This window comes from Myotis myotis, unplaced genomic scaffold, assembly GCF_014108235.1.
Source record: "Myotis myotis isolate mMyoMyo1 unplaced genomic scaffold, mMyoMyo1.p scaffold_m19_p_11, whole genome shotgun sequence".
NCBI classification, from domain to species: Eukaryota; Metazoa; Chordata; class Mammalia; order Chiroptera; family Vespertilionidae; genus Myotis; species Myotis myotis.
In genome coordinates this window covers 32,456,761-32,483,066 of record NW_023416315.1, presented here as the reverse complement: position 1 = coordinate 32,483,066, position 26,306 = coordinate 32,456,761, and the positions used below count along the sequence as shown (strand labels likewise).

Below are 26,306 nucleotides of genomic sequence, written 5' to 3'. Positions count from 1 at the left end.
ACCTGGGTTCAAATATCCACATTTGAATGAGAATTTAATTCATCCACATCTGAGTTTTCTTAACTTAAAAAAAATAAAATGTGTATTCGAGATAATCCATGTTAATTCAAACATTTAGTTCAGTTCCTGACATGTACAATGTGCTCTAACAAAATATTTATATAGTAAAATCCAAAATGTTTTATGATCTAATGACTTACACACACACACACACACACACACACACACACCTATATGAAAACTATATAGAAGACATGATTAATTCTTGAATAGCCACCACTGAAATGTTCTGCTCACTGGATAATTTGACTTGGCCAAAAGGTCTGAGCCACATAACAGGTAATGTCAACATACATATTAACATTTTCAACTGAATTCCAATTCACCCATTTTGAAAAAGATAACTCTCACATTTTCCCCACCTGAAAATTACTAATACACTTCCTGGCTTTTAAAAACCTGCCAAGAGTCAGAAGAAATTCCCAAGATCTGTTCTTGGCCACTAGCTCCATGGTTAGTAGTGATAGACTCAGATCCAACTAAAATCCCCAGCTAGACCAGTGACTGATAACCTTGAAAATCTTCATCAGAGAACGCCATCGTTAAAAAACATAATTGCACAGCTTCGATATCAGCCAGTAACAGATATCCAGAAGTTCCCATTTTGCCAAAGAAGCTTAAATATTCTTCCCAATCTGTCTTTGTATTAACTTCCAGTTGCAGTTATTATGCTCTAGTGAAGTTAAGGCCTATACACAAAATAAAAATGTTTTATTGAGCAACTTAAAGTCTTATTTTTAAATTATACACATATATATAAACTCAAGAAATTCCTTCAATTCTGCTATTTCCCACACCCTAGTTATAAAATTCAGAGAACATTTTCAGCATTAGTGAGACAGCCCTAGCAGGTTGCTCAGTGATTAGAGCATTGACTCATGAACTAAAGGGTCGTGGATTAGATTCGTCAAGGGCAAGTACCGTGGTTGTGGACTTGATCCTCTGCCCCAATCAGGATGTGTGTAGGAGGCAACCAATTGATATGTTTCTCTCCCATCGATGTTTCTCTCCCATCGATGTTTCTCTGTCTCTACCCCTTCCTTTCCACTCTCTAAAAATCAATGGAAAAAATAACCTTGGGTGAAGATTAACAACAAAATAGTGAGACTTATCAAGTTTCAAATATTTATTGATCAGTGTAAACCCCAACACAATACACCAACATGATTTCGTGCACTTGAAGGGGAAATATTTCCTGGTTAAGTGGAAAATTGTGCGGATGGCTTCTGGAAGACCTTCATTTTAAGCAGCTTTATAGTGAAACATTTCATTTAGAAGTCTGGACCTTCTTTCTTCAGTTTGCTGTAATCTACATTCACTGCGTAGAACTTGAAAAAGAAAAAAGATATTTTACATAATCTATCAAATACACAGAGATGGTACAGAAGTTTTAGAATTATTCTTATTCAGCTTTCGATAGTAAAGATAACAGACATGATTTTTTTCTTAAGCATGTTTTTAAATTTATCTTTATTGTTGAAAGTATTACAGATGTCCCCCTTTCCCCTCCTCCCACTGACCCCTCTACCCCCCCTCCCTAGGCCTTTAACAATGTGAAAGTCATTCAAAGACACTAAAAATCCAGTTCTTTAATAATGATTTTGTAAGGTCAAAATACTCAGTCTACCACAGAAGAGCAGTATTAGTATAATCTGTCAGTCAGAACCCATTAAGAAATTGTTTCCTAGGGGTAAGAATTCCTTATGATACATATTTCCAATTCTTACATTTTTACTTCCATATCCACTAAGTATACAGATGAATCTCCAATAGAGGGATACTAAGCATTATCATCCCTACTTTGGTTAGATAGGAGAGATTTATAGAAACCAAGATAAGCTAGTAATATGGTAATGTTTTGTTGTATAGTTTACATAACTTTTTAGACAGAAAATGATTTGCCCTGATGGCTTTTTTTCTATTACTTTCCTAACCCAGACTGCATCAATATCAAACTGATCCCTGACCACCTGGTACAAAAGCTTTTAAATAGTACTGTGTTTTTGCTTTTAAATAATACTGTATTTAAATAATATTGTATATTTGGAAATTTTGTAATTATATTCAATTGATTTTAGAAATCTTACTATGACTGCTTAAAACAACTGCCTCTAACTCTCAATAACTTCATTTTAATGGTTCATGTTATAAACTGCTCCACACTGAGTAAGCCCAAATAAGGCTATAATCTTGAGTTTACTCATTCTTGTGCCAAAAACACTGAAGAGTTGTGCTATAATTACTTGAAGACTACATAAACTCCAGAAAAACCAAAATTACAGAATCATTAATATGTTCTTCAGGGATTTTAAGCAAGAAGCTCATAAATCTGTATCCATTATTTCTTCAAGCTCTTTGCTTTATTTCTCCAAACATACCCTAACTTTTTTTAATCTAACTGAAATATTCTTGACTTCTTAAAAAAAAAAAAAAAAAAAAATTCCCAGGTAGTAAAACTTATCCTGAGATATATAGACTTTCATAAATAGAAAAGTGTGAATGAGCCCTAAAAAGTTTTCTTTGTTTTGACATATTCTCTTACGAAGCAATTGAACCGAAATAATGAGTTAAGCAAAGCTGTGCTATCCCTAACAAAATATTACAGGATCATTTATAAAAGGAACTGTAGGTTATATATTAAGAAGAAAATAAATTTTGTTGGGCTCTTTTAATTGAAACCAGGCACTGTAGGCAGAATGTTTTATTTATATTAATTATCACAACCATACATATTCTTACTTTATTAAAGAGTCAATTGAAGACAAAGTTGCTAAACACTGAATAAGCAGGATCAAGCCCTCACACCCATGCAGAGTGGGAAGTTCATGGAATTGTTGCCAATTTTCTCAAAACTAAGCAGGCTTCTAATGCATTGGCTTCTATTTGGTTCCATGTGCCAGGATCAAAATTTTGTTGAAGAAATTTTCAAATCTGCTTTATTTTTCAGCTTCCATGTTGCCATTCTTTTTCTCAATTTAATGGTGGCTACCTTGAAGGTCTTTGGAACAGTTGGGAAGGCACAGCATATTCTGATCTTGGTTTTGGCTGTTTTATTCAATTTAGAAGTGTTGCTGGGCCTTTGATGCTTAAATCCCATTTTAGTACCTTCTCTGGTTTTTATTAGTTAGCTTTTGCTAGATTGTAAAGTGGAACAAATAGCCTGTGGCTTATAACAATAATGGTTTAATTTAAACCCCTCACATTACACATCACTTACAAACTGACTGCTCCAATGTTCTCCTCATTCAAATCCCAGTAATCCTTAGCTGTCAATTGCGGTTTCATGATAAATGGGAAACAACAATGGGAACAACCACACACTGGTTCAGAAGTGGCAGATATTACATTGCCCCTCTTATGATGTGCCAGAGCAAGCCATGTTGCCAACCCTAATGTAGGTGTACCAGAAAACCAAATTCTCTTAGGTGAAGGGCAGTGAGTGACAGAATCATCTAGTCTACCTCACTGTTTGGGTTTAGAAACAGTAGTAGGCTTTGTTCATTTTAGGCTCACTAGTTTCTGGACTGGTCCCTTTTTATTTATTCTTGCAAATCATCCTATTTCTTCTACCTGCTTATCTCTTGGCAAATATAGCTAGCAGTAATAGCCCACTAACATCCTGTTTTCCAAAATCTCTTTCTATAGCAGCTCTTCAGGTACATGGTCCACCTTCCAAGTACAGCAGGTGACACTTTACCAAATATTTTGCCATTATATGATTCATCTTTCCAGTTTCTAATATCAGTGTCACAGCCACCCACAGCCCATTCCATGCTACACACATTGGATTTCTGTTGTAGCAACATTCCATTTCCAAATTTACATGGCCTCATCTTGGCACGTGTTATCGTGTCCCAGAGCATTGGTAACTGGCTTCATTATCAGAATCACCTGGGGAGCTTTATGAACTACACATACCCAGAGACTCCAATATAGTCTTTGGTGGAAGGATCAATACCTGTGTTTTTTTGTTTTCTTTTTTAAACTTTATTGAGTGTGACACAATTTTCCCTAGAATAGACTTAATTTAAACAAATTTGTAAGAGAGAAAAATAAATCATGATGCCTGTTTATCATTTTATTGAGGCAAAATTTAACACACAGATCAGATGGCTCACTTCAGTTCCACCGATGCATTCTTATTTGTTCCTTGTAGGGAGATCTTTTTAGAGATTTGGAAGCCAAATTATAATCTGAAGGCTGAGTGCAAAGCTTAGAATCAGCAAAGGGTGATAATTAGCTTAAAGGTTGCTGCTATCAATAATGATAGTATCCCCCCCCATTATGGAGGCTTATCTCCTAAGGGGTGTTAGACACACTCTGGTCAGAGTGCCTCTTCTTGAAAATACTTAAGCAAACTGCTATTTCTCTTTTGATGAAGTAGTCGGGTAGAGCAGAAAGTGCATGGATGAGTTATATACTTTAAACAGGTAAATTGTATGGTATGTAAATTATACCCTAATAAAGCTGCTGGGCTTTTCGTTTTGTTATTTTGACATTGCAAGGGTTTGTTTTTATATACAAAAATTTTACACATAGGAAAGTTATGTTTGGGGAATCAATAAACGGTCTCATATTTGCAAGGACATATGGACCCTGAGGGCATTATACTAAGTGAGAGAAGTCAGAGAAAGACAAACACTATATGATATCACTTACATGTGAAATCTAAAAAACTGAACATATGAAAACAGAGTAGAATGGTGGTCTCTAAAATGTGGAAGAACTGGAAGATGTTTAAGGGTATAAACTTGAAACTAGTAGATAAGTAAGTTCTGGAGACCTAAGGCTCAACATAGTGATTACAGTCAACTGTATTATAAATTTCAAAGTTACTAAGAAACTAGATCTTAATTGTTCTCAACACAAAAGAAGAAATGATGTGATGTCATAAAAGTTAACGCTACTGTAGTAATCATATTGCAATATATCAATGCATCAAATTAACACGTGCAAACTTACACAATATTATATGTCAATTATATCTCTAAAAAATAAGTAAATGGTCTCAGTCCATGAAATCATTCTTTGGACCACTCTTCAGAAAAAATGTTAAGTTTATCTAGAAAGTTCATGGTAAAATTTCAGTTTCAACTGACTTCCATTTGTTCCTACTCATCTTCACATAAAACATTTCAACCACACCAACAAGGAAGAAGAGCTAATGAAAATATCCACTAGATTAGTGCTACTCGAAGCGTGGTTCATGGATCGGCAGTGTCAGCATCACCAGAAACCTTGTTCGAAATGAATATTCTCCATCACCACACCAGAGCAGCTGCGTCAGAATCTCTGGGGGTGGAGCTAAAGAATTTGTTTTCACAAATTCTCCAGATGGTACCTATGTACACTGAAGCTTGAGAAAAACTACACTAGACGAAGATATATGAAAATGGTAACCAAGAGCTATACTATCGCTTCTTTCTTCTTCAAGTCAGTAGACCTGAGACATTATTTTAATTTCACATCCGGAGTCCAGTCTGTGAATAAAATCCTTAGCAAAAAATACTTATTAGAAAAATATACCATTTTAATTTCACAGAAAACCTAGCAGCTCTTCAAAGTGCTTTATAATTAAATTTTGGTTGTACATCCAATTTCAAAAACAACTACTCTATGAGAAAATTTATTAAAACACACTTTCCAGCAATTCTGAAACAATGTTGTAGCTTACCTTGTATTGCTCATTGGGAGCCACTTTGTTCCAGGGTTCTGGGTTATTCTTTTTGTCCCAACTAAAAATAAGACATTATAATCGTTATAGCAATAGAAACTACTTAAAATGGTTTCCTACTTCTTTAAAATCTAATGTTTTGAATAGATCTCATTTATTATTAGGTGAAGTATGGTGTTGTTTTCATTATAAAGTTGAAATGGTGATTGGATCCATAATAAACAATCCATATTATCAATTAGATATAAGGTAAACACAGAGTCTCTTGGGCCAGTTGTCTTGTCCCTATCCCTGGGCACAGGAAACTTTATACTTGGATGTTTTCTATTTCATCAATGAAGTGTTACAGAGAAAAATGCATAAAATAACAATGAATCGATCTTTTTTCCTTGCATGTTGTTTTCCAACTTCAACAAGCCAACAACAACAACAACAAAAAACACATGTTATTGTGGGAAAGCAGGCAAAAAGCATTCACATGTCCCAGCAACCCTGATTAAGTATCGTACAGAAACAATGATCTCAATCTTTACATTACCGGATAGGTGTCAGCAGTTCTCCTCTACCAATGAGAAAATGAGACTCAGAGGAATGTAAACGATCTCATGAAGCAAGAAAATGACGACTGCAGCACCGGGATCTGAACTTACTGTGTGACTACAAAACTCGGGTCCTTCCTGTTACTTGATGCTGCCTCCCCAGAAAGACCGCGGCTCCTAACCAGAGGAATAAACCCTCGAAGCCCCAAACGTGTTCCAGTACCTACCAGACGTCTGGGTTGAACAGCGCCAGGCGTGTGACGTACAGCGCCGCTCCAGTCCCCCCGGCTCCGATAAACACGAAGAGGGGGATCAACTAGAATCAAACACAAGACAGGCAAGAATCAACAGTCATCCTCAAACACCCCGGCACGCAGCACGGAAAGGCTACAGTGGTTTCTACACGGTGATCCCCACATTTCAAATGGCTGCTTTTCAATTCTGTCTTTTAAAAATATGTGGTCTGCTTCACCTTTGTATGCATCATTCCCAATAAAATGTCCAGCTCCTTTTATTTCCCAGCTTGGAAAACAAGCTCTTGACAAATTACTTACGCTTGCCTCGATATATCCGTTACGAAAAACACACTGAACAGCCTGAATGAGCAGACAGCAGCACACCTGATACAAACGTTAGTTTTAGGCACAGGCACGGCCTCTGAAAACACGCTGCTACCAACTGCGTTTGGGATAACGACTAAAGGCTGCGTGGTTGAGTCTTTCAGCCACAGTAAGTGGAAGTGTGGGCGTGGGGGGTGCGGAATGCGACTCAAAATAATTTAATTGCAATTAAACTCTGCGTTATCCAACTCCCCAAAACGTCACGGCGTCAAGACAAACGGAGGATGCCAGGGTCCTAGGCCCTCACATTTGCCACAAGGCCGGGGGACGCAACGCAGCGTGTGCAAGATCCTTAACAAACAGCACAAAACCACGGGTCCCCTAAGCTTCCCTCGTCCGTACTCCACACAGCACACAACCACCCCTCCACGTCCGAGCGACCTGCACGAAGGCGGGGCCGCCAGCTCCTTCCAGCACTCCCCAGTTCACTTTCCCCCAGCGTCTCCGTCACCTTCAGCCCGCCAGCCCCCCAAAAACCCACAATGCACAGCGTGGAAGGTCAGCGTCCAAGGGCCCTGGAGTGACCAGCAGGACAGGGCAAAGCGAGGCCAGGGCCAGCCTCAGGGAGCGAAGGTGGCTGTCAAGGAGGAAGCTGCCCGGGGCCGGAGGCAGCCGCAGCCCCACCCCGGACAGGCCCCTAGGAAGGGGTCGCGGACTTACGCTGGGATGCTTCTTAGCCTGGCTGAGGATCTGGCGGAGCATGGTCGCGGCAGAGGGCAGGGGAGCAGAGAAAAACAAAAACGCAGCGCCGGCAGCAGGTGCTCAGTGCGCCGAGGAGGAGCGGACGCCCAAAGTCACCCAGGACCTCCTACCTGAAGGACCCCTGGCTCGGAGGGCACCCTGCGGCGGGAGGCCCGGATGCGGCTGTCCATCACAGTGCCTGCCTCCCCCAGCGCCTCACGCGGCTGCTCCAAATTGACCAGACCTTCAGCGCCCACTCCAAGGGAGGCATTTTTATTCCTGGGCAATGTATGTTCCCGAAGGGTAATTTTTTCCCGTCATAACTGGGACACTTGTATCGACTAGACAGGCGCTTTCTCAGGAGGCCACGCGTTCAGCGACGGAGGCGGCGGGCGGACGGGCCGGCGCGCGCCCAGGCCGCAGGGTCCTCTCGCGCGGCGCCCGCCGCCGGGTCCGCGCATCGAGGCCCCGGGACGCGCGTGGCGGGCGCGCGCCGGGAGGCCGTGACCGCCGCTGAGGGAGCCGAGCGGCGCCTGCAGCAGCTGGGCGCCGGGCGCCTGCAGGGCAGGTCGCGTCTCTGGCGGCTGAGGTCGCGGACTGCGGTTTGAAAAGACTGCAGCTGCTTCCTGTCCCTTTCGGCAGAGGTTAAACGCCATCGAGAGCCATAGCCTGTCAGTGTGAGCTCTACCCCCTCAGGTCCGGGACCTCAGTTCACGGCCAACACCACAGGCCTTGGCACATTGCCCTCTCCCTGGACCCCACATTGCCTTCTTCCAGTGTGTTTTCAATGATCGTGCCTTACACATCTTTTCCACTGTCCCAGTGCAATTTCATTTATCTCTTTATTTTTTAACCCAAAAGCCTCCCATGGGTCAGATTTTAGGGACGCTAGGGATCATCGGAAATAAATCATTAAGGAGCCGATCGCACAAGTAATTGGGTGTGAGAAGAGTCGGGAAAAGGTTCCTCCAAAGAAGTAACGGAGGAGGAGATGTTAACCGACTGGAAACCCTGGAAACCGGGGTGCAGAACAGAGGTCATAGGTGAGGAAAGAGCGGAGGGAAGTTGCAGCGGGAAGGTCCAAACCTGTTGGAAGGCCCATTGCAGCCAGTGCTCCTGGTGAAGTGGCAGCTCCAGGGAAAGGGCGGGCGGGGGGCATGGTGGCAGCGCGTGCGGTTATTCGCAATAGCTGGGAAAAGATAGGGACTCAGTAATGGCCCGTTTGCCAGCTGTGCTGACAGGGAACGGAGCGCCTGGTCACTGGAAGACTCCCTCCGGGAGGGTGGATCCTCATCTCCAGCGGCGAAAGAGAAAGTGAGAAGGTGTTTGGCCACAAAGGTCAACTCAAGGTCACGGCCCACTCAAGAATGCAGCCATGGCACCTTGGTTGGAACACGTCAGTAAGAGAAGGCGTCTCCGTAAATCAGTGGTTCTCAGCCTTCTGCCCTTTACAGTTCCTCATGTTGTGACCCACCATAAAATTATTTTCGTTGCTACTTTATAACTGTAATGCTGCTACTGCTATGAATCGTGATGTCAATGTCTGATAGGCAGGATGGTCTTAGGCGACCCCTGTGAAAGGGTCGTTCGGCCGCCAAAGGGGTCGCGACCCACAGGTTGAGAACCGCTGAAGGAAGGACGAGGTACTGCTATCTCCAACAAGAACTGTGAGTGTGGCCTTTGATGGACGGAGTTTCCTGGAGTGAAATAAGAGAGAAGTGGAGTTCGTGCTAAAAGAAGCATCAGCCTTGGGATGAAGAGGCTCTGGCCTCGGGGGATGTGCGAAGGCCCTGGGCTCCTCAGCCTCCTGGAGAGGGAGGAGCCGCGGGAGAGAGGTGTGGGTATCGCCCACGGAGGTCCCGCGCTGTAACATCCTCTTTAGTGGACCTAAGAGGACACCTCCCAGAGGGCGGGCAGGAGCCCCAGGGCGGAGCGGACTAGAGCAAATCCCCAGATGGCGAAATCGGGGCCCCATGGAGGCGTGCTCCACACCGCCGGTCAGCGGCAACGCTGCCTCGCAAGACTTCAGGGCCAGGGTGTGCTCCCAGCCTTCCTCCTGGTGAACAGGACCGTTCGTTGTGGGTTTCCCATCCCTGTTCCACCGCTGCATTGTGCACGTTCTGGGGGCAAATCACTTGCTTTTGTTACTTCATAGCTGTCCAGGTCAAGAGGAAGCACGCGCAGAACAAACACAGACTGCGGCCTGGCTCGGAGATCAGCGGCCGTGCGCTGCGATCGTGCTCATGCAGGACTTTTCCGTTGTCTCCCTTGGTGAGGAGGGGGAGTGTATTTTGACACGGGAAGGAGAAAGATTGGAATGGGTGCCATCAGCAAGAGCAGACTGTGGTAGATTGTCTTTTTGTTTATAAATAGTTAACATCCTAATTGAGAGAAGACGATATTTGTACCTCATTTATATCAAGCTTAGCCAGATGACTTGATTTGGGCAATAAGGGTACAAAAGTAAGAATACTGATAACACAGAAAGAAAGAAGACTGTGGAGCATACGAAGAACTTAATGAAGACTATGATCCTTGCGGAATGATCAGGCCAAAAACGAGGGAAATTTGCACTCCGTAAAGATGAAATAGACAGAACCTAGCGAGAGAACCTGGCTGAAGAACCTGGCTACAGAACCTGGATAGAACATGGCAAGAGAACCTGACTAGAACCTGGTGACTGAAGCTGGCCGGAGAACCTGGACAGAACCTGGCTGGAGAACCTAGCGAAGGAACATGGCTACAGAACCTGGCCGGAGAACCTAGCAAGAGAACATGGACACAGAACCTGGCTGGAGATCCTAACCAGAACTTCACTGGAGATCCTGACCAGAACTTGGCTGGAGATCCTGGCTAGGCTGCTGATCAACTGAACGCTGTCTCTGTGTCCTTCCTTCTTCGCCAACTCTGTCCACACCTTCGGGGACCCCTGGACCTGCTGGGGTTGGACCCCAGCAGATATGGAAGAAATATTTTCACAAATGCAACCCAGGGTGCCTTCCAAAACACAAGGTCACCAGGCAGTTTGCCAGAATTTCATTTTAGTCGATGGTGTGTTTTGATATGAGAGTCAGATACACTCTTCTCATCCTCTCAATCATGTGATTCGCATCCAGAAATTCTGTTACTGTCTAATGACTTGGAGAAAAACCTAGAGCTACTTGTTTGCCTATACTTAAGATTGTGTTTCATTGGGCCACCTTAGGGCATCCCCTATTATTCATTGCAAAGCAGAAAGTCTCTTTTATGGTTCCAGAGAACCAATCCATATTCCATGGGCTGTTCCAATTTCCACAGCAGCTCAGGAAGAGCAAAGATGACAGCAAGGTTGTCAGTCTAAGCAACTGTGTTATATTTTTAACTGCAAAATAGAACCTAGCAAGAGGAGCTGGTGTGTGGGGAAGATGAAGATAAGATAATTAAACTGGGTTTGGGCAAACTGAAAAAAAAAAAATGAAATGCCCTGAATAAAGCAGAAGAAATGAAAGTTCCTAGTATAAGTACATAATGTGTAGAAAGAACTGAGATGAGGGTAATGTGGTAAGAGCTTATGTTGAATAGGAAGGTGTTATAAGAAATGAACTGGGAAAGATTAACCCAGATTTTAAAGAATTTTATTTTTAATGCATTTATTGGGGTGACAGTGGGTATTTTTCTTAAATTTTTTTTATTGAATTTGATTTTAAAGAACTTTAGATTTAGAACTATTCTTTAGGCAGTGAAGACTCATAAAAAGTTTTGTACCCAAGCATGGGCTAATATCTTAATAAATGAATTGGACCTGTTTTTTATCATCCCACTCTGAGACTTGTGCTCTCTGGAGTTCTTATTCTTTTGCTTGATTTAATTTTGTGGACAATTTTAAAATATAAAAAGAAAGTATAAATATTAGTTGTCCAAATTAAATGTTGTACAGTGAATAGCTCTAAAAAAATCTATGCAGTATATCAATAGGACCCCCCCCCCCAAAAAAAAAAAAAGATTTCTCTTACATAATTTCTCTGAATATTAAAGCCTAGAAATTTCTGGAAGGTATAGTGATTATGTGCTGTTATTAATGTGTGACAGTAAAGAAATAGCTTCTTTGGAGAGAAATAATTTGATAAGTGAGCCATGGAGTACAATTATATTAATGCAAATTAAAGGCAGAATCTTGTATTTTTTACTCTATTTGCATTTAGGCATTTAATTATTTTTCTAGCAGGTAAATTGATAACTGGAGTTGTTTTTCTGATCATACAAATACAAATTATACCTTCACTTGTTAATAAAGATTCTGCAGCTATCCTTAATCTAAAAATAAATATGTTCCTCCATTAGTATCATAGTTACTTAGCATAAACTGTATTTAATTACAAAATTTCTATTAGAAAAATGAAAACATATTTGGTCTGTGAAAATTTACTTCCATGATTATAAATCTCACAGCTTTTTAAATCTCATCATTTTAAATTAAATACTTGAAGCACTTTATGTGCAAAATTCAATGAATACTAAAAAGTAAAGAAACTCTATCAATTTTAAATAAGTGATACTTCTTGTCACTAGAATCTTAGAGTTAAAAATAATATTTTAGGATAACTCTATTTGCAATTTATAGAATATTATACCATACTAGAGGCCCAGTGCACAAACTCGTGCTCCTTGAAAGTAACTACAGGCCGCGAGGCTGCGGTGGGCAGAGGGGCGGGTCTTGGCCCATCCTTTGCACACCAACCTGGCCCCTCCCCCTGCTTGCCAGCAGCTCCGCTCCCGCCACCACTTCTCCCACACGCTGACAGTGCCAGCCGTGCTCGAACCCGCTGACAGCGCGGAGCGATTGGGGCTGGCACCAGCAGTGGGTGCAAACAGAGCCAGTGCTGTCAGCGGGTACAAGCAGCAGCTGCTGCCCTGATTGCCCCTCAGGAGCAGAGGGAGGTGGAGAAGCCCTCAGGGACGATCTGGGCTAGCAGCCACCACTGGCACCTGCTGATGGTGCCAAGTGATCAGGGCCAGCGCTGGCAGCAGGTGTGAGTGCCCGGTGGGACCGCAGCATGTGGGAGCAAAGAATTTTCAGTAACCACTAGAGTCTTGCCCCAATGACAGCAACCAGTGCCCTGCCTTGGTCTGGCACCCCCACTCATCTGCTCCACCATCCCGCCAGGGCCAATGCCAGCCATGTTCCATGCTTTGCTGCCTGCTGCCAACACCCACCATGTTCTGTGAGTGCCCCCTGGTGGTCAGTGCACGTCATGTGACCTGTTGTTCAGGTGTTCCACCATTCAGTCTATTTGTATATTAAGGTTATTTATATATATATATATATATATATATATATAGAGAGAGAGAGAGAGAGAGAGAGAGAGAGAGAGAGAGGGCGCTAAATTGTCAGGTTATAGCTTTTTTAGAACTCTGCTCTATTACTCTTCTATATTGTCATTTACTATCTCTTGGCAATTTCTATCTTTTCTATAAATCCATTCATTCAGTCATTTGTTTGTTTATTAATGTTTTCATTTATTAAACATGTATTAAGTGCCTACTATGGATTGTTCGGCATACTGAGTGCTTAGGATAAGAAGAATAACATACCAGTGTCTTTTTTTAACACCTTGTAGTCTAGAGGGCCTGAGGGTATAATTACAAAGCTTTATGATAAGTGCTAAATAGACACTGATATATAGCTTAGGTTACCTACTGGGTGTATAGTGCCCATACCAAGATCAAGAACATGAATTTATTTTTGGAATTTTGAGTCTAGGATACCTATGAAATATCCAATTAGAAATATGCTGAGTACAGGCAGAAAATATCACTCAAGAGTTAAGTTGACCTGGGGTACAATTTAAAAAGAAAAGGGATATTGGTGAGCTTGTCTAGAAAGAATGTCTAAACAGAAAAGTGTAAAGAGAAAGAAGAGAATTAATGTTAAGACCTAGAAAACATGAAAAAACGAGGACCAGGCCAGCAAGGAGGAGTCAGAACAGAAAAGTTAGAATAAGTCAGAAATGTAGGAAGATATCCTATCTAATAAAAGAGAAACATGGTAATTAGCATCCGACCGCTACCCTTCCCATTGGCTAATCAGGGCAATATGCAAATTAACTGCCAACCAAGATGGTGGCCGGCAGCCAGGCAGCTTGAAACTAACATGAGGCATGCTTGCTTCAGTGACTAAGGAAATCAACGTTCCCCGCCTGCCTTGCCGGCCTCTGAGCCTGCAGTTTGAAACATTGTTACAAATATAGAAGCTAAACAAAACCCCAGAAACCTGCTTTCAGCGAGCCGGGATCTCAGAGCTGGAGTTATACATTGTTTCGATTATAGAACCCAAACAAACCAGATACCTGCTTTCAGCAGCAGAGGCCTCAGAGCTGGAGCCAGAGCTAAAGCTGGCGCAGAATAAAAGAAAGAAAGTAAAAAAGGAGCAGTTGGGAGCTTCAGTCACCCGCCAGCCTGAAAATAGCCCTCAGCCCCTCACCCAGACTGGCCAGGCACCCCAGTGGGAATACCCACCCTGAAGGGTGTATGACCAGCTGCAAACAGCCATCATCCCCTCATCCAGGCTGGCCAGGCACCCCAGTGGGGACCCCCACCCTGAAGGGGGTGTGACCAGCTGCAAACAGCCATCATCCCCTCACCCAGGCTGGCCAGGCACCCCAGTGGGGACCCCGACCCTGATCCAGGACACCCTTCAGGGCAAACCAGCCAGCCCCACCCATGCACCAGGCCTCTATCCTATATAGTAAAAGGGTAATATGCCTCCCAGCACCGGGATCAGCGGAGCCACGAGGCCTCTCAGCACCGGGATCAGCGTGACAGGGGGCAGCGCCCAAACCCCCTGATTACCCTGCGGCTCTGTGTGTGACAGGGGGTGGGGCCACAACCTCCCTATCCGCCCTGCTCTGTTTGTGACAGGGGAAGGCGCCCCAACCTCCTGATCATCCCTGCTCTGTGCCTGATACAGGGGAGCTCCCCAACCCCCTGGTCGCCCTGCGGCTCTGTGTGTGACAGGGTGTGGTGCCCCAACCCCCTGATCTGCCCTGCTCTGTGTGTGACAGGGTGCAGCACCCCAACCCCGCCCCCCCCCCCCACGGGCCCTGCTCTGTGTGTGACAGGGTAGAGCCATAACCTCCCCATCGGCCCTGCCCTGAGTGTGAGAGTGGCAGTGCCCTAACCCCCTGATCGGCCCTGCTCTGTGGGTGATAGAGGGCGGCGCCCCAACCCCCTGATCCGCCCTGCTCTGTGTGTGACAGGGGGCGGTGCCCCAACTCCCCTATTGGCCCTACTCTGTGAGTGACAGGAGGGAGCTCCTCAACCCCCTGATGGGCCCCGCTCTGTGCATGACAGGGGGGAGCTCCCCAACCCCCTGATTGACCCTGATCTGTGCGTGACAGGGGGGAGCTCCCCCAACCCCTGATCGACCCTGCTCTGTGCGTGACAGGGTATGGAACCCCAACCCCCTGATTGGCCCTGCTCTGTGCGTGACAGGGGGTGGCGCCGCACCTCCCCATCGACCCTGCCTTGAGTGTGACAGGGGGTGGTGCCCCAACCCCCCAATCGGCCCTACCCTGAGCGTGACTGAGGGTGGCATCGCAACCTCCCAATCTGCCCTGCTCTGTGCATGATAGGGGGTGGCACCCCAATTCCCCAATTGGCCCTGCTCTGAGCCCGACCAGGGGCTGCACCTAGTGATTGGGCCTTCCCTCTGCCACCCTGGAGCAGGCCTAAGCCAGCAGGGCGTTATCTCCCGAGGGGTCCCAGACTGCGAGAGGGCACAGGCCAGTCTGAGGGACCCCCCCTTCCCCACCAAGTGCACAAATTTTTGTGCACCAGGCCTCTAGTACCATATAATAAAGGATTTATTATAAGGAATTGACCTTATGCAATTGCAGAGCAGTGTTTCTTATTGCAGTCTGATGTCAGCAGGGAGGCAATTGGGAAGGAAAGTGGGACATGAAGTGCAGAAGCAAAGACACATTAGAACTTGTGAGAACAGGTGGAATCCATGAGGAAAGGAAGACCCCACTGGATCTCCTATTGCCTCCAAACTCTCAAATTCAATGACATAGGTGTCCTGCAGAAGACATGGGAGCCGTTTTTCACAGAATTAGACATGGAATATAGTCTAGGAATATAGAAACTAAAGGAGTAATTTGGCAAGAACAGGAATATAAAGGGGCACCCCAAGGAATCTCATGCATTCCAGACATATTCTTCTTTACCCTCATCGAGTTTTAGTGTCCCAATTTTCACTTTGTAATCAAAATCAATCAATCATGCAAGCTACTAGGATAACCCCTCTTGATAGATTGACATGAGGAGTCCAAGTGACCAGCCAGCAGGCTCAGCTTCGAGTGTGATGGAATCATTGCCCTATCTTCTGATAGAAGCATTCTTCCTTGGAAACAGACTTCTAGACCAGCAAAGACACCGTCAGGACATGGTAAGTCAAAATTTCATTAGCGGATCACTAGGGAAAATAGTAAGAAGAGCCACTCCTATATTATCTTTCACTACTGTCCTTCAAGGTCAATCCAGAGTGAGACTATAGTACTACAGTTGTCTAATTTGGCACATCGACAGCATTTCATACAGAGCCATCTGTCAACCAGGCTCAAATATTCCTTCATCAGTTAACTGGTCATAGGGAATGCTCCATATAACTATAGGTGCAGGTTGAGAGGGAAGGAGGCAAAGAACATGGGCATTTGTGACACTTACTCATGCAGCTTACCTATGCCTTCAAGACCTGCTAAAACCCACCTAGTTTCCATTTGGTTTTGGACTGCTGTTGTGCATATTCAATCTTATGACTTTGTCAGATGTGACCCAGTTCATGATAGATAACTCAGGTAGCATGATAATCTGCTTCAAGCACTAAACAGACCTGCTAGATTATATACCTGAGTTGAAGAGCAGTTTGCTTGGCATCCCAGACTGGTTATAGGGCCCTGCCCCAAACTAGCATCTTTCCATTTTGTTCAGAGTAGCACAACCAGATGTGGTAAATGTCTCCCAAATTCAGATGCCCATGTAGTATTATGAACCTTTATGATAAGGGTTATCTTGACACTAGGGGCCCAGTGCATGAATCCGTGCACCTTGAAAAGGAACTGTGGGCCAAGAGGCTGAGGTGGGCAAAGGGGCGGGTCTCGGCCCATCCTCTGCGCCCCCGCTTGGCCCCTCCCACCACGGTGCCCGGTTCCCTGTCTGCCGCAGCCCTGCTCCCACCACCACCACTCCCACTCACTGACGGCGCCAGCCCTGATCGCACCTGCTGACAGTGTGGAGCGATTGGGGCTGGTGCCAGCAGCGGGTGCAAGTAGCAGCTGCTGCCCTGATTCCCCCTCAGGAGCAGGGGGAGGTGGAGAAGCCCTCAGGGGCAATTGTGGGCAGGCAATTGGGACTGGCACTGGGTGCCCGCAGCAGGTGCAAGCAGCGACTCTGGCACTGGCAGTGGGTGCAAGTGGGGCCGGCGCAGGCAGCGGGTGTAAGTGCCGGGTGAGACTGTGGCACGCGGGAGCAAAGAATTTTCAGTAACCACCAGAGGCTCGCTCCGATGACAGCGACTGGTGCCCCACCTTGGTCTGGTGCCCCCGCTCACCTGCTCCACAATCCCACCACAGCCGACGCCCGTCATGTTCCCCATGCGCCCCCTGGTGGTCAGTGCATATCATAGCAACCAGTTGTTCAGTTGTTCTGCTCTTTGGTCTATTTGCATATTAGGGTTTTATATATAGGCTACAGTCCTGGTGCACAAAAATGTGTGCACTCGGTGGGGTCCCTCAGCCCGGCCTGTGCCCTCTCGCAGTCTGGGACCCCTCAGGGGATGATCACCTACTGGCTTAGACCCACTCTCTTGGGGGATTGGACCTAAGCTGGCAGTCAGACATCCCTCTGGCAGCCTGGGAGCCCTCCGGGGATGTCCACTTGCCAGGAGGGGACATCTTTAGCACTGCTGAGGAGGCGGGAAAGGCTCCCACCACCACCACTGTACTGGCAGCTGTCAGCTTGGCTTGTGGCTGAGCAGAGCTCACCCTGTGGGAGCGCACTGACCACCAGGAGGCAGCTCTTGCATTGATCACCACCCCTGGTGGTCAGTGTGTGTCATAGTGACCAGTCATTCCCAGTCGTTCTGCTGTTAGGGTCAATTTGCATATTACCCTTTTATTATATAGGAGTGCCTGGCCAGCCTGAGTGAGGGGCTGATGGCTGTTTGTAGGCTGGCCACAGCCCCTTCAGGGTGGGGGTCCCGCTGGGGTGCCTGGCCAGTCTGGGTGAGGGGGCTGAGGGCCATTTTCAGGCTGGCCAAGCCCCCCAGCAGGGACCCTCACCCCATGAGGGTGTGGCCATTCTGGTTGAGGGGCTGATGGCTGTTTGCAGGTTGGCCACGGTCCCCAGACACCCAAGCTCCCAGTGGAGGCTGGCTGGAAGCAGGTATCTGGGATTTATTTGTCTTCTATAATTGAAACTTTGTTGCCATGAACGGAGGCCACAGCTGGCTCAGGGCAGGTGGGAAGCTTGGCTTCCTCCATCACCGGGGCAACCAAGCCTCCTGCTTGCTCCAGCTCCGTGGCTGCCGGCTGCCATCTTGGTTGGGTTAATTTGCATATAGTTGCTCTGATTGGCTGGTGGGCGTGGCTTTGGGCATAGCAAAGGTACGGTCAATTAGCATCTTTGGCTTTATTAGTGTAGATGTCCCAGATCACTGGAATCCTAGAAATACACTGAGGCCACAGAAACCTGATCTTTTTATTAGATTTAGTTGGCCTACAATTATCTTACCAATATGTCAAGAGTACTGGTTACTTCTTTCTTACGAGGTCTAATCAACATGATACCATCAATGTAACTGACCATGATGATTTTCTGTGGAATTAAGAGATGATCAAGGACCCTGAAGGAGGGCTCCAGAGTTAATGTGTCCCAGGTATGACAGTCAAAGTATATAACTAGTCAACAGAAAGCAAACTACTTTTGATGGTCTCTAATAACAGCTGTAGATACAAAAACATTCACCAGACCAAGATCAAGGTGCCCTCAGATTTGGTTCCTGATGATAACCTTCTTGGATTGCAGATGAAAGCCTATCACTGTCCTCACATTGTTTTCTCTCTTCCACTCATAAGGACACTAATCCAATAATAGGGGCTCCACCCTCATGTGTTCATCTAAACCTAATTACCTCTGAAAGGCTCACACCCAAATACTATCACATTGGGGGTGAGGGCATCACTGTATGAATTTTTGCAGAATAAAAACATTCAATTCATAACATCTATCAAGGCTTCAAGGTATAGATAATTCTGATGCTATTAAATTTGTCCCATAACATTGAAAAAAGGAGTCTTCCAAATTCACATTAAAAAGCAAGTATTAACCTCGTAATTAAACTTGACATGAATAGTCCACTCATGTTTTCTTTAATCCCAACCAGACTAATGAGAGCAGTTTATCAAATAAATATCAGATCCCTCAAACTGTGGAGCTCTGGTAAAATATTTTATTTAAAATTACTTGATTTTAAAACTGTTCACAGACTTTCACTCCAAGACTGGCACTCTAGATTACTTAGACAATGCAGACGATGTTTTTCTGTTTCAAGACACTGAAGAATATAGTGGGTGGAACAGTGTCCCCTGAAAAATTCATGAACACCTGGAACCTCAGAATTTGAATTTATTTGGAAGTAGGGTCTTTGCAGAGGTAATTGGTTAAGATAATATCATACTGGATTAGGGTGACATTACTCTAAATTCAATGGCTGGTAGGTATCCTTATAAGAAGAGGAGCAGACACAAAGACAAACACACAGGAAGAAGGTCATGTAAAGGACCCAGAGATTGGAATTAACCCCTAGAGTGCCTGGGAGCGCGATCGCGCTCCTCCTGTCTTTTGCCAAAAGTGCCGGGAGCCCTATCAAAGCTTCGAAATGGAGCCGAACTGGTTTGGCTCAGTGGATAGAGCGTCGGCCTGCGGACTGAAGGGTCCCAGGACTGAAGGGTCCCAGGACTGAAGGGTCCCAGGTTCGATTCCGATCAAGGGCATGTACCTTGGTTGCGGGCACATCCCCAGTAGGGGGCGTGCAGGAGGCACCTGATCGATCTCTCTCATCAGTGTTTCTAACTCTCTATCCCTCTCCCTTCTTCTCTGTAAAAAATCAATAAAATATATATTGAAAAAAAAAGCTTCGAAATAGCGTCGAGTTCTAAGTCTGCTTTTATTAGTGAAGATGATATTGCTAAATATGTCAATGTAGTAAAGGTTTCCTTAAGTTTTTGAATATGTAACTTCATTTACTTGCGATTCATAATTCTTTTCCTAAACTGCTTTAAAATCAGCAAAAATGCCCTGGCAATTTTAGCATGGTTCCTAGGATACTGGCTGGCACTCAAAGGGTTAAGCTACCAAAAATCCAGGAACACCAGGAGTCACTAGGAACTGGAAGAGGCAGGGAAAGATTCTCCATAGAGCCTTTGGAGGAAGTGTGCCCTGTTGATACCTTGATTTCACATTTCTGTTCTCCAGAACTGTGAGGAAATAAATTCCTATTGTTTTAAGCCACCCAACTTGTAGTAATTTTTTGTGGCAGTCCTTGAAATCTAATACAGATTTTGGTACAAGAAGTGAGGTACTGCTATAATAAATACCTAAAAATGGGGAGATGTCTTTGGAATTGGGCAATGGGTAGAGGTTGGAAGAATTTTGAAGCACAAGATAGAAAAAGAGCCAAAATGTTGATCGAGGGTAAATGAGTAAATAAATTGTGGTACATTCAAGCATGTGTTTCCATAATGCAAATGAACTACAACTACACACAATGACATAGATGATCCTCACAAGAAAAGATTAATCAAAGAAACCAGAAACAAAACAACACATACTGTATAAATCCCATTTACATAAAATTATATAAAATAGTGTTATACTCAGGATAATGACCATGTTTACAGGCACCAAGGAAGTATTAATGGAGGGGGCTTAAAAGAGGCTTGTTGGGGGTCTTGGTATGGATAATATTTATAAGGGCCTTTGCTTCTGGATGATCCTTTGATCTAGGCATTTAATTATTTTTCACTTTTCTCTATTTGCCAAAACTTTTCTTTTGAAAACTAAGTTATCTGGATTTAGAACAATGTTAGGGAGTTTACTTATGATTTGCCATTAAAGATCTGATGGGTTAAAAAGAATAGAAGGTATCATTTACACATTTTTGTTTATTTGAAAGCTTTTTTCGCCTTTTGAGTTGATGACATGAAACCTCCTGTCTCTAACCAACCTCATGTGTCTGTCTAACATATAATATTGTAAACTTCAGGATGTTACTCCACTGATGCTGTCTTTGCCCATCTGCTTTGCTTCTTTGGGACTTGCCCCTTATGAAACTCAGCCCCTAAGACTGCCATTCATATGCACTGAAACATGATAAAATACCTTGGCTTGTCTAAGAGATCTGTCTAGTAAATAGCTACTATGGAAAATATTTAGGTACTCACCTGTCATTTTTGTTTTTTCTTCATGCAGAACAAATATTGATCACATTTTACAATGTTAATTTAATAATAAGCTATATTACAATGTGGATGAACCATGAAACCACTACACTAGCATAAAGAAGCCAGACACATAAGACCACTCATTTTTTATTCCATTTATATGAACTGTCTAGAATAGACAAATCCACAGAGACAGCAAGTAGATTAGTGATTGCCAGGGGCTAGGAATAGGGAAAAGGAAGAGTTACTGCTAACTGGTATGGTGTTTCTTTCTGGGGTGATATAAATGTTCTAAAATTAAATAGTGGTGATAGTGGTATAAATTATGAATATACTAAAAACCACTAAATTTTACAACATGGAAGGGTGAGTTTTAAGTTATGTGAATTAAATCTCAATAAAGCTGTTAAAAAAACTCACCCCAAGCTAAGTAACTTTTTTAAAAAAAGTTATTCTTATGTCTAAAGAGATGACTGACTGGCTAGGGCACAAAGATCAGATTAAAAAGTATTTTCATGATATTCATTTGTGCAATATAGAGCTATGAAAAACTTAATTGGTTAACAATTTTTTTCAGTATTTCTTTTGTAATATATATGAAAAGTTTTTACTTATATAACACTAGAGTCGATCCTTGCTGCCTAAATCCTTGAAGAAAATTCTGTAGTCAGTATATTTTATATAACTTGAAAATGGTGATTACCAATAAACCCATTATCAAAAAACATCTATAATAATAAAAGCGTAATATGCTAATTAGGCCCGACAGCTGAACAACCTTCCAGACGTCATTCTGGACATCCTTCCGGCCGAAGCCCTGGCAGCGGGGGCTGAGGCAGAGGTAGTTAGGGGTGATGAGGCAGGCAGGCAAAGGTGGTTAGGGGCAATGAGGCAGGCAGGCAGAGGTGGTTAGGGGTGATGAGGCAGGCGAGCAGTTAGGGGTGATCATGCAGGCAGGCAGAGTGGTTAGGGGCAATGAGGCAGGCAGGCGAGCAGTTAGGAGTCAGTGGTCCTATAAACCAGTCAATGGCATGAATTTCGTGCACCGGGCCTCTAGTTTAATAATGTTTAGATGCCTGAAGTTCCCAGCCATCCAAAGTTTCAGTTAGGAATTCTAATTTGAACCTGATTCCTCTTCCTTTGTAGATACCCTGTCTTTTTTTTTTCCCTGGGAGCATTTGAGATTCTCATGAAGTTCATAAATTTCAGCACAACCTTTTCTTACTTCAAAAATACTGTTTTCTCTTGAAAATCTCTGAAAATATTCATTACAGTGAGAGATCAAATGAGCCATGAACTTTCTGCAAAAGATATCCTTTAGGGATCATAAATGACAGCTGTTTGGCTAGCTACTGGCTCTAGCTTTGCTCAGTATTTCTTATTTCCAGCTTAATATTCTATCAAACACTTGTTACCAAAGGCTTGCCTTCAACAGGCACCTCATTCCAGGTGATTACATGTGACTATATAAATAAATGTTTTACCATCGTATGCCTTCAACTACCAATATTTTATTTTCCATTGGTAATGAAGTTATCACTCTTTTGACCAACACCGAGTCAAACAATAAATCTTAAATTCCTACCGTTGAGGTTTTATTTTATGAACACCTTTCTGTACCAAATACTGTATCAGGAAATAGCTTAATAGAGGAAATAGAAATTCCTCTGGGTAGTTTATATTGAAAAGAAATTTTGGTGCATACAAGAGCATTTGAAAGGTTGGAGGAGTAAAAGTCAGGGCTATAATGAGACTTTTAGTTTCAAGATCATACAATGTAGCTGTGATCTAGAAGTCAGAAATCGAGTGCAGCTATTGCTGCTGACCTTTTCCAGAGCTGCTCCTCCACCATCCACCATGACCTTATACCTTTTAAGGTAGAAGCTAGAAGGTAGATTCTATTCTCAAAGATAATGCAGCTTTCTTTGCTGCTCCTACAGCTCAGAGAAGGTCTCTCTCTCCCTTTCACCTTCTAAATCTCATGATGTACATAGGAGACCTGATATATCTGAATCATATAATTGTTTTAAAGGTCTTTAAAATTTAGTTCTTCTCATGTTGTTAGTTTTTCTCAAATATGTAATGATTCTCAGTTGCCTATATGTCTGTATACATAGATTGTGTGGTATTGGTAGCCAGAATTTATATACCTTGCCTAAATAAGAAGCCCTGTTCACCTGGTAGACATGAATGCAAGTTATGTTTAGAAATATCCTTGCTCTGATGGTTGTGGTGGGTTGGAAAAGAAGGTTGGTGGTATAGGGAGAATGCACATGAGAAGTCTCTCCTTTATGGTTTACTAGAGGCCCAGTGCACAAAATTCGTGTGGGGGGTGGGGGTGGGGTAGAGGCTCCTCAGCCTGGCCTATGCACTCTGTTGCATGCTTTAATGTCTTTGGATCTATTTATCCTTACACTTACAATAAACTGATTTGCACTTTCCTGGATGCTTAAAAAAATTAATCAGGATCTACATCTTCTCTCTCAAACAAGGTAAGACAATTAAATTTTTGTTTTCATTTCTTTTATTTGACTTCCCCCAAGCACCCTACCTCTTTACCTCCAAAGAACCCTGGCTAGTGTGGCTAAGTTGGTTGGAGCATCCTTCAGTGCTCTGGAAAGTCGCAGTTTCAATTCCCAGTCAGGGCATGATCCCCAGTCAGGGTGGGTTCAGGAAGCAACCTATCAATGTTTCTCTCTTACATGGATGTTTCTCTCTCTCCCTTTCCCTCTCCATTCCTCTCTCTCTAAAATCAATCAGATATCCTTGGGTAAGGATAAAATAATAATAACTGTTACAAGTACTGTTATGGAGCAATGTCCTGAGGGCATTAGAGGAAGTCCAACTTTTGAGGAATCTGACTAGTCATGCTGTCTTAGACCTGGGCATTTGCGCATGTCCTGTCCATGGTCTGAAACACCTTTGTCTCCTTTCTTCTCTTTTCCAGGCAAGTTCAGACACTTTATGTCTGGATCTAAATAGAACTTTCTCCAGGAAGCCTTCCCTGAGTGCCTTCTCTCCTGTATGCATGTGTACTTTCTCTCTGGCAGCCCTTTTCATAATATACAGCAACTGTTTATTGACTGGTTTATACCCTCAGCTCTATCCTAAGCTCTGGAAAAGGAAAAGACAACTGTCTCACAGAAAGTCTAACCTCTCTGTAATCCTCCCATACATTGTACCACATAAATATGGACTATTTTTCAAATTTAATGTTATGTAATTTAATTCCAGTTTATAAAAAGCATTAAACACGTTTCTTTAAAAGTAAGCTCCACTGTTGCATTATATTATTTGACTAGAGGCCTGGTGCATGGATTTATGCACTGGTGGGGTCCCTTGGCCTGGCCTGCACCTTCTCGCAATCCAGGACCCCTCAGGATGTTGGACTGCTGGTTTTGGCCTGATACCCACTGGCTAGGCCAAGGGACCACACCGGTGCACAAATAGCTACTGGTTGAACAGTTGAATGGTCGAATGGTCGCTTAGGCATATATATATATATAGATTCCTACATATTTAATTTACGGTCTTTCGTATTTTCCCATGTTACAAACATTGCCACATTAATGTATACTTGTAGAATAAACCAATGAACTGTACCAGTTTCATGCAAATATTTGGCTAGCTTTAATATATAAACATTTTTAAAAGTATGAATACTGCTCAGATTCTAACATTTTAATATTGTTTTTTAAAAGTAGCTAACCTGTATGTAAATAAGCATGGCATTTGTAACTGTTGAAGGTGTAGACACCTAAGAAAGAAGATACCCATAGAAAAGGGTTCCAGTAGTGAACTGGGCTCAAATTTAAAAGCAGAGCCAAGCAGCCCACTTCTAAATAGGGGTCTCTATGCAAACCACACTTCAGGGAGAAGCCTGCACTGAACTGCCTGCCTGCTTCGTGTTCCTGCCATATGAGCCAGCCCTTATAAAGGAGTTCCTGAAATAGTATTTCAATCAATAGGACTGAGGCTTTCCACATCCAATCCAATTGTACATCTATATCCCACAGCAGATTCTTCACTGACCAATCAGAGAAGCTTCATTTTGACCAATCAGGACAATGCTTTTTTGGGCCAATCAAACTGTGAAGATTTGGAGCCCTCATTTGCAAAAGTCCCAGGGGTGGGGACTTCTGTCTATATGTCAGCAGTTCTCTCACTGAGCAAGTGCACTTTCCCTTTCCACCGGAGACTGAAGACAGTGTTTCCCTGGCTGAGCTCAAACACCAAAGATGTCACGAAGATGTCTCACTGGAGCAGAGAGGAGCAAACCAGGAGCAGAGCTGTCTAGCCAGAGATGGGCCTGGCCCCAGGGGCTGCCTCCCGGCTGTGGTGTGCTTTGTAATTGAGCTGGACACTATCAGGCTATTTCACAGCTGTGCTGTATCACCATTGAGCTGTTTGCACTGAAAAAAATGTCTTTCTTCACTGCACCCCAAACTGGGGATTCCTGTTGGGATTGAATTGGCACCAATGACCATCCACTGACAGAAGACTGCCTTGTCTGGTTGTACATTCTGTCCTCATGTTTTTATACTAGTAGTGAATTTATTAGTATTAAAATTTCACTTTAATAAATACATTCTCTAACTGGATACAAGGCACTCTTTTTCAGTCATTGGACATACATCATAAATTAATGCATAATATACTTGTGAGAGGAAATATTTCCCCTAGGTTTATTATCTCTTTTTCTCAGCAGAATTAAATACTGTGTATATTTTATTTATGCGAAGATGTCTGTCCGAGGTACAATCGTTCTAACAATAGTCAATATAATTAAATGAATGCTTTCCCTCTGTTAGAGGTGTAATGATCAAAGCAGCAAACAAGGTCTATCTAATGCTATTCTCACATCACCCGCTTCCAGGAGATAAAATTTCCCCATGTTCCCAGGTATTTTGAGGGATGCAATTTATGGAAGAAGCAGTGGAAGAGATGGTATTGTTTTTTGACAGTAAGTTAAGTTAGCAAACGTCCCTTTGTGGAAATCGTATTGAGTAAATCCTTAAAAAAGAAAAACCAGAAACAAAAATGGGCCCCTACAGATTTGGACTGTAGGTGGAGCCTCGGGGGGTTGTGGGCGGGGCCATTCAGGATCTGGGCGTGTTCGAAGTTCTCGCCGGCACTACCGTCCTGCGCTCGGCCGCTCCGGGCTCTGTTCGGCTCCTTTCGGCTCCGTTCGGCTCCGCTCGGGGAGGAAGAGCGGGGACGAGTTTGGCGCAGGCGCCCTGGGCTCCTGCTGCAT

The 26,306-nt window shown here is 43.7% G+C and overlaps 1 protein-coding gene across 1 annotated transcript; it reads right to left on the bottom strand.

Annotated features, from left to right (window-relative positions):
- Nucleotides 1-1,171: 1,171 nt before the first annotated feature.
- Nucleotides 1,172-7,715, bottom strand: NDUFA4 (NDUFA4 mitochondrial complex associated). Its single transcript, XM_036328044.1, has 4 exons — nucleotides 7,554-7,715; nucleotides 6,501-6,589; nucleotides 5,735-5,795; nucleotides 1,172-1,388 (listed from the first exon to the last, which is right to left on the bottom strand). Exons 1-4 carry the CDS (start codon nucleotides 7,593-7,595, stop codon nucleotides 1,332-1,334), a joined length of 249 nt encoding a protein of 82 aa, XP_036183937.1. The 5' UTR covers nucleotides 7,596-7,715; the 3' UTR covers nucleotides 1,172-1,331.
- Between the last annotated feature and the right edge of the window lie 18,591 nt (nucleotides 7,716-26,306).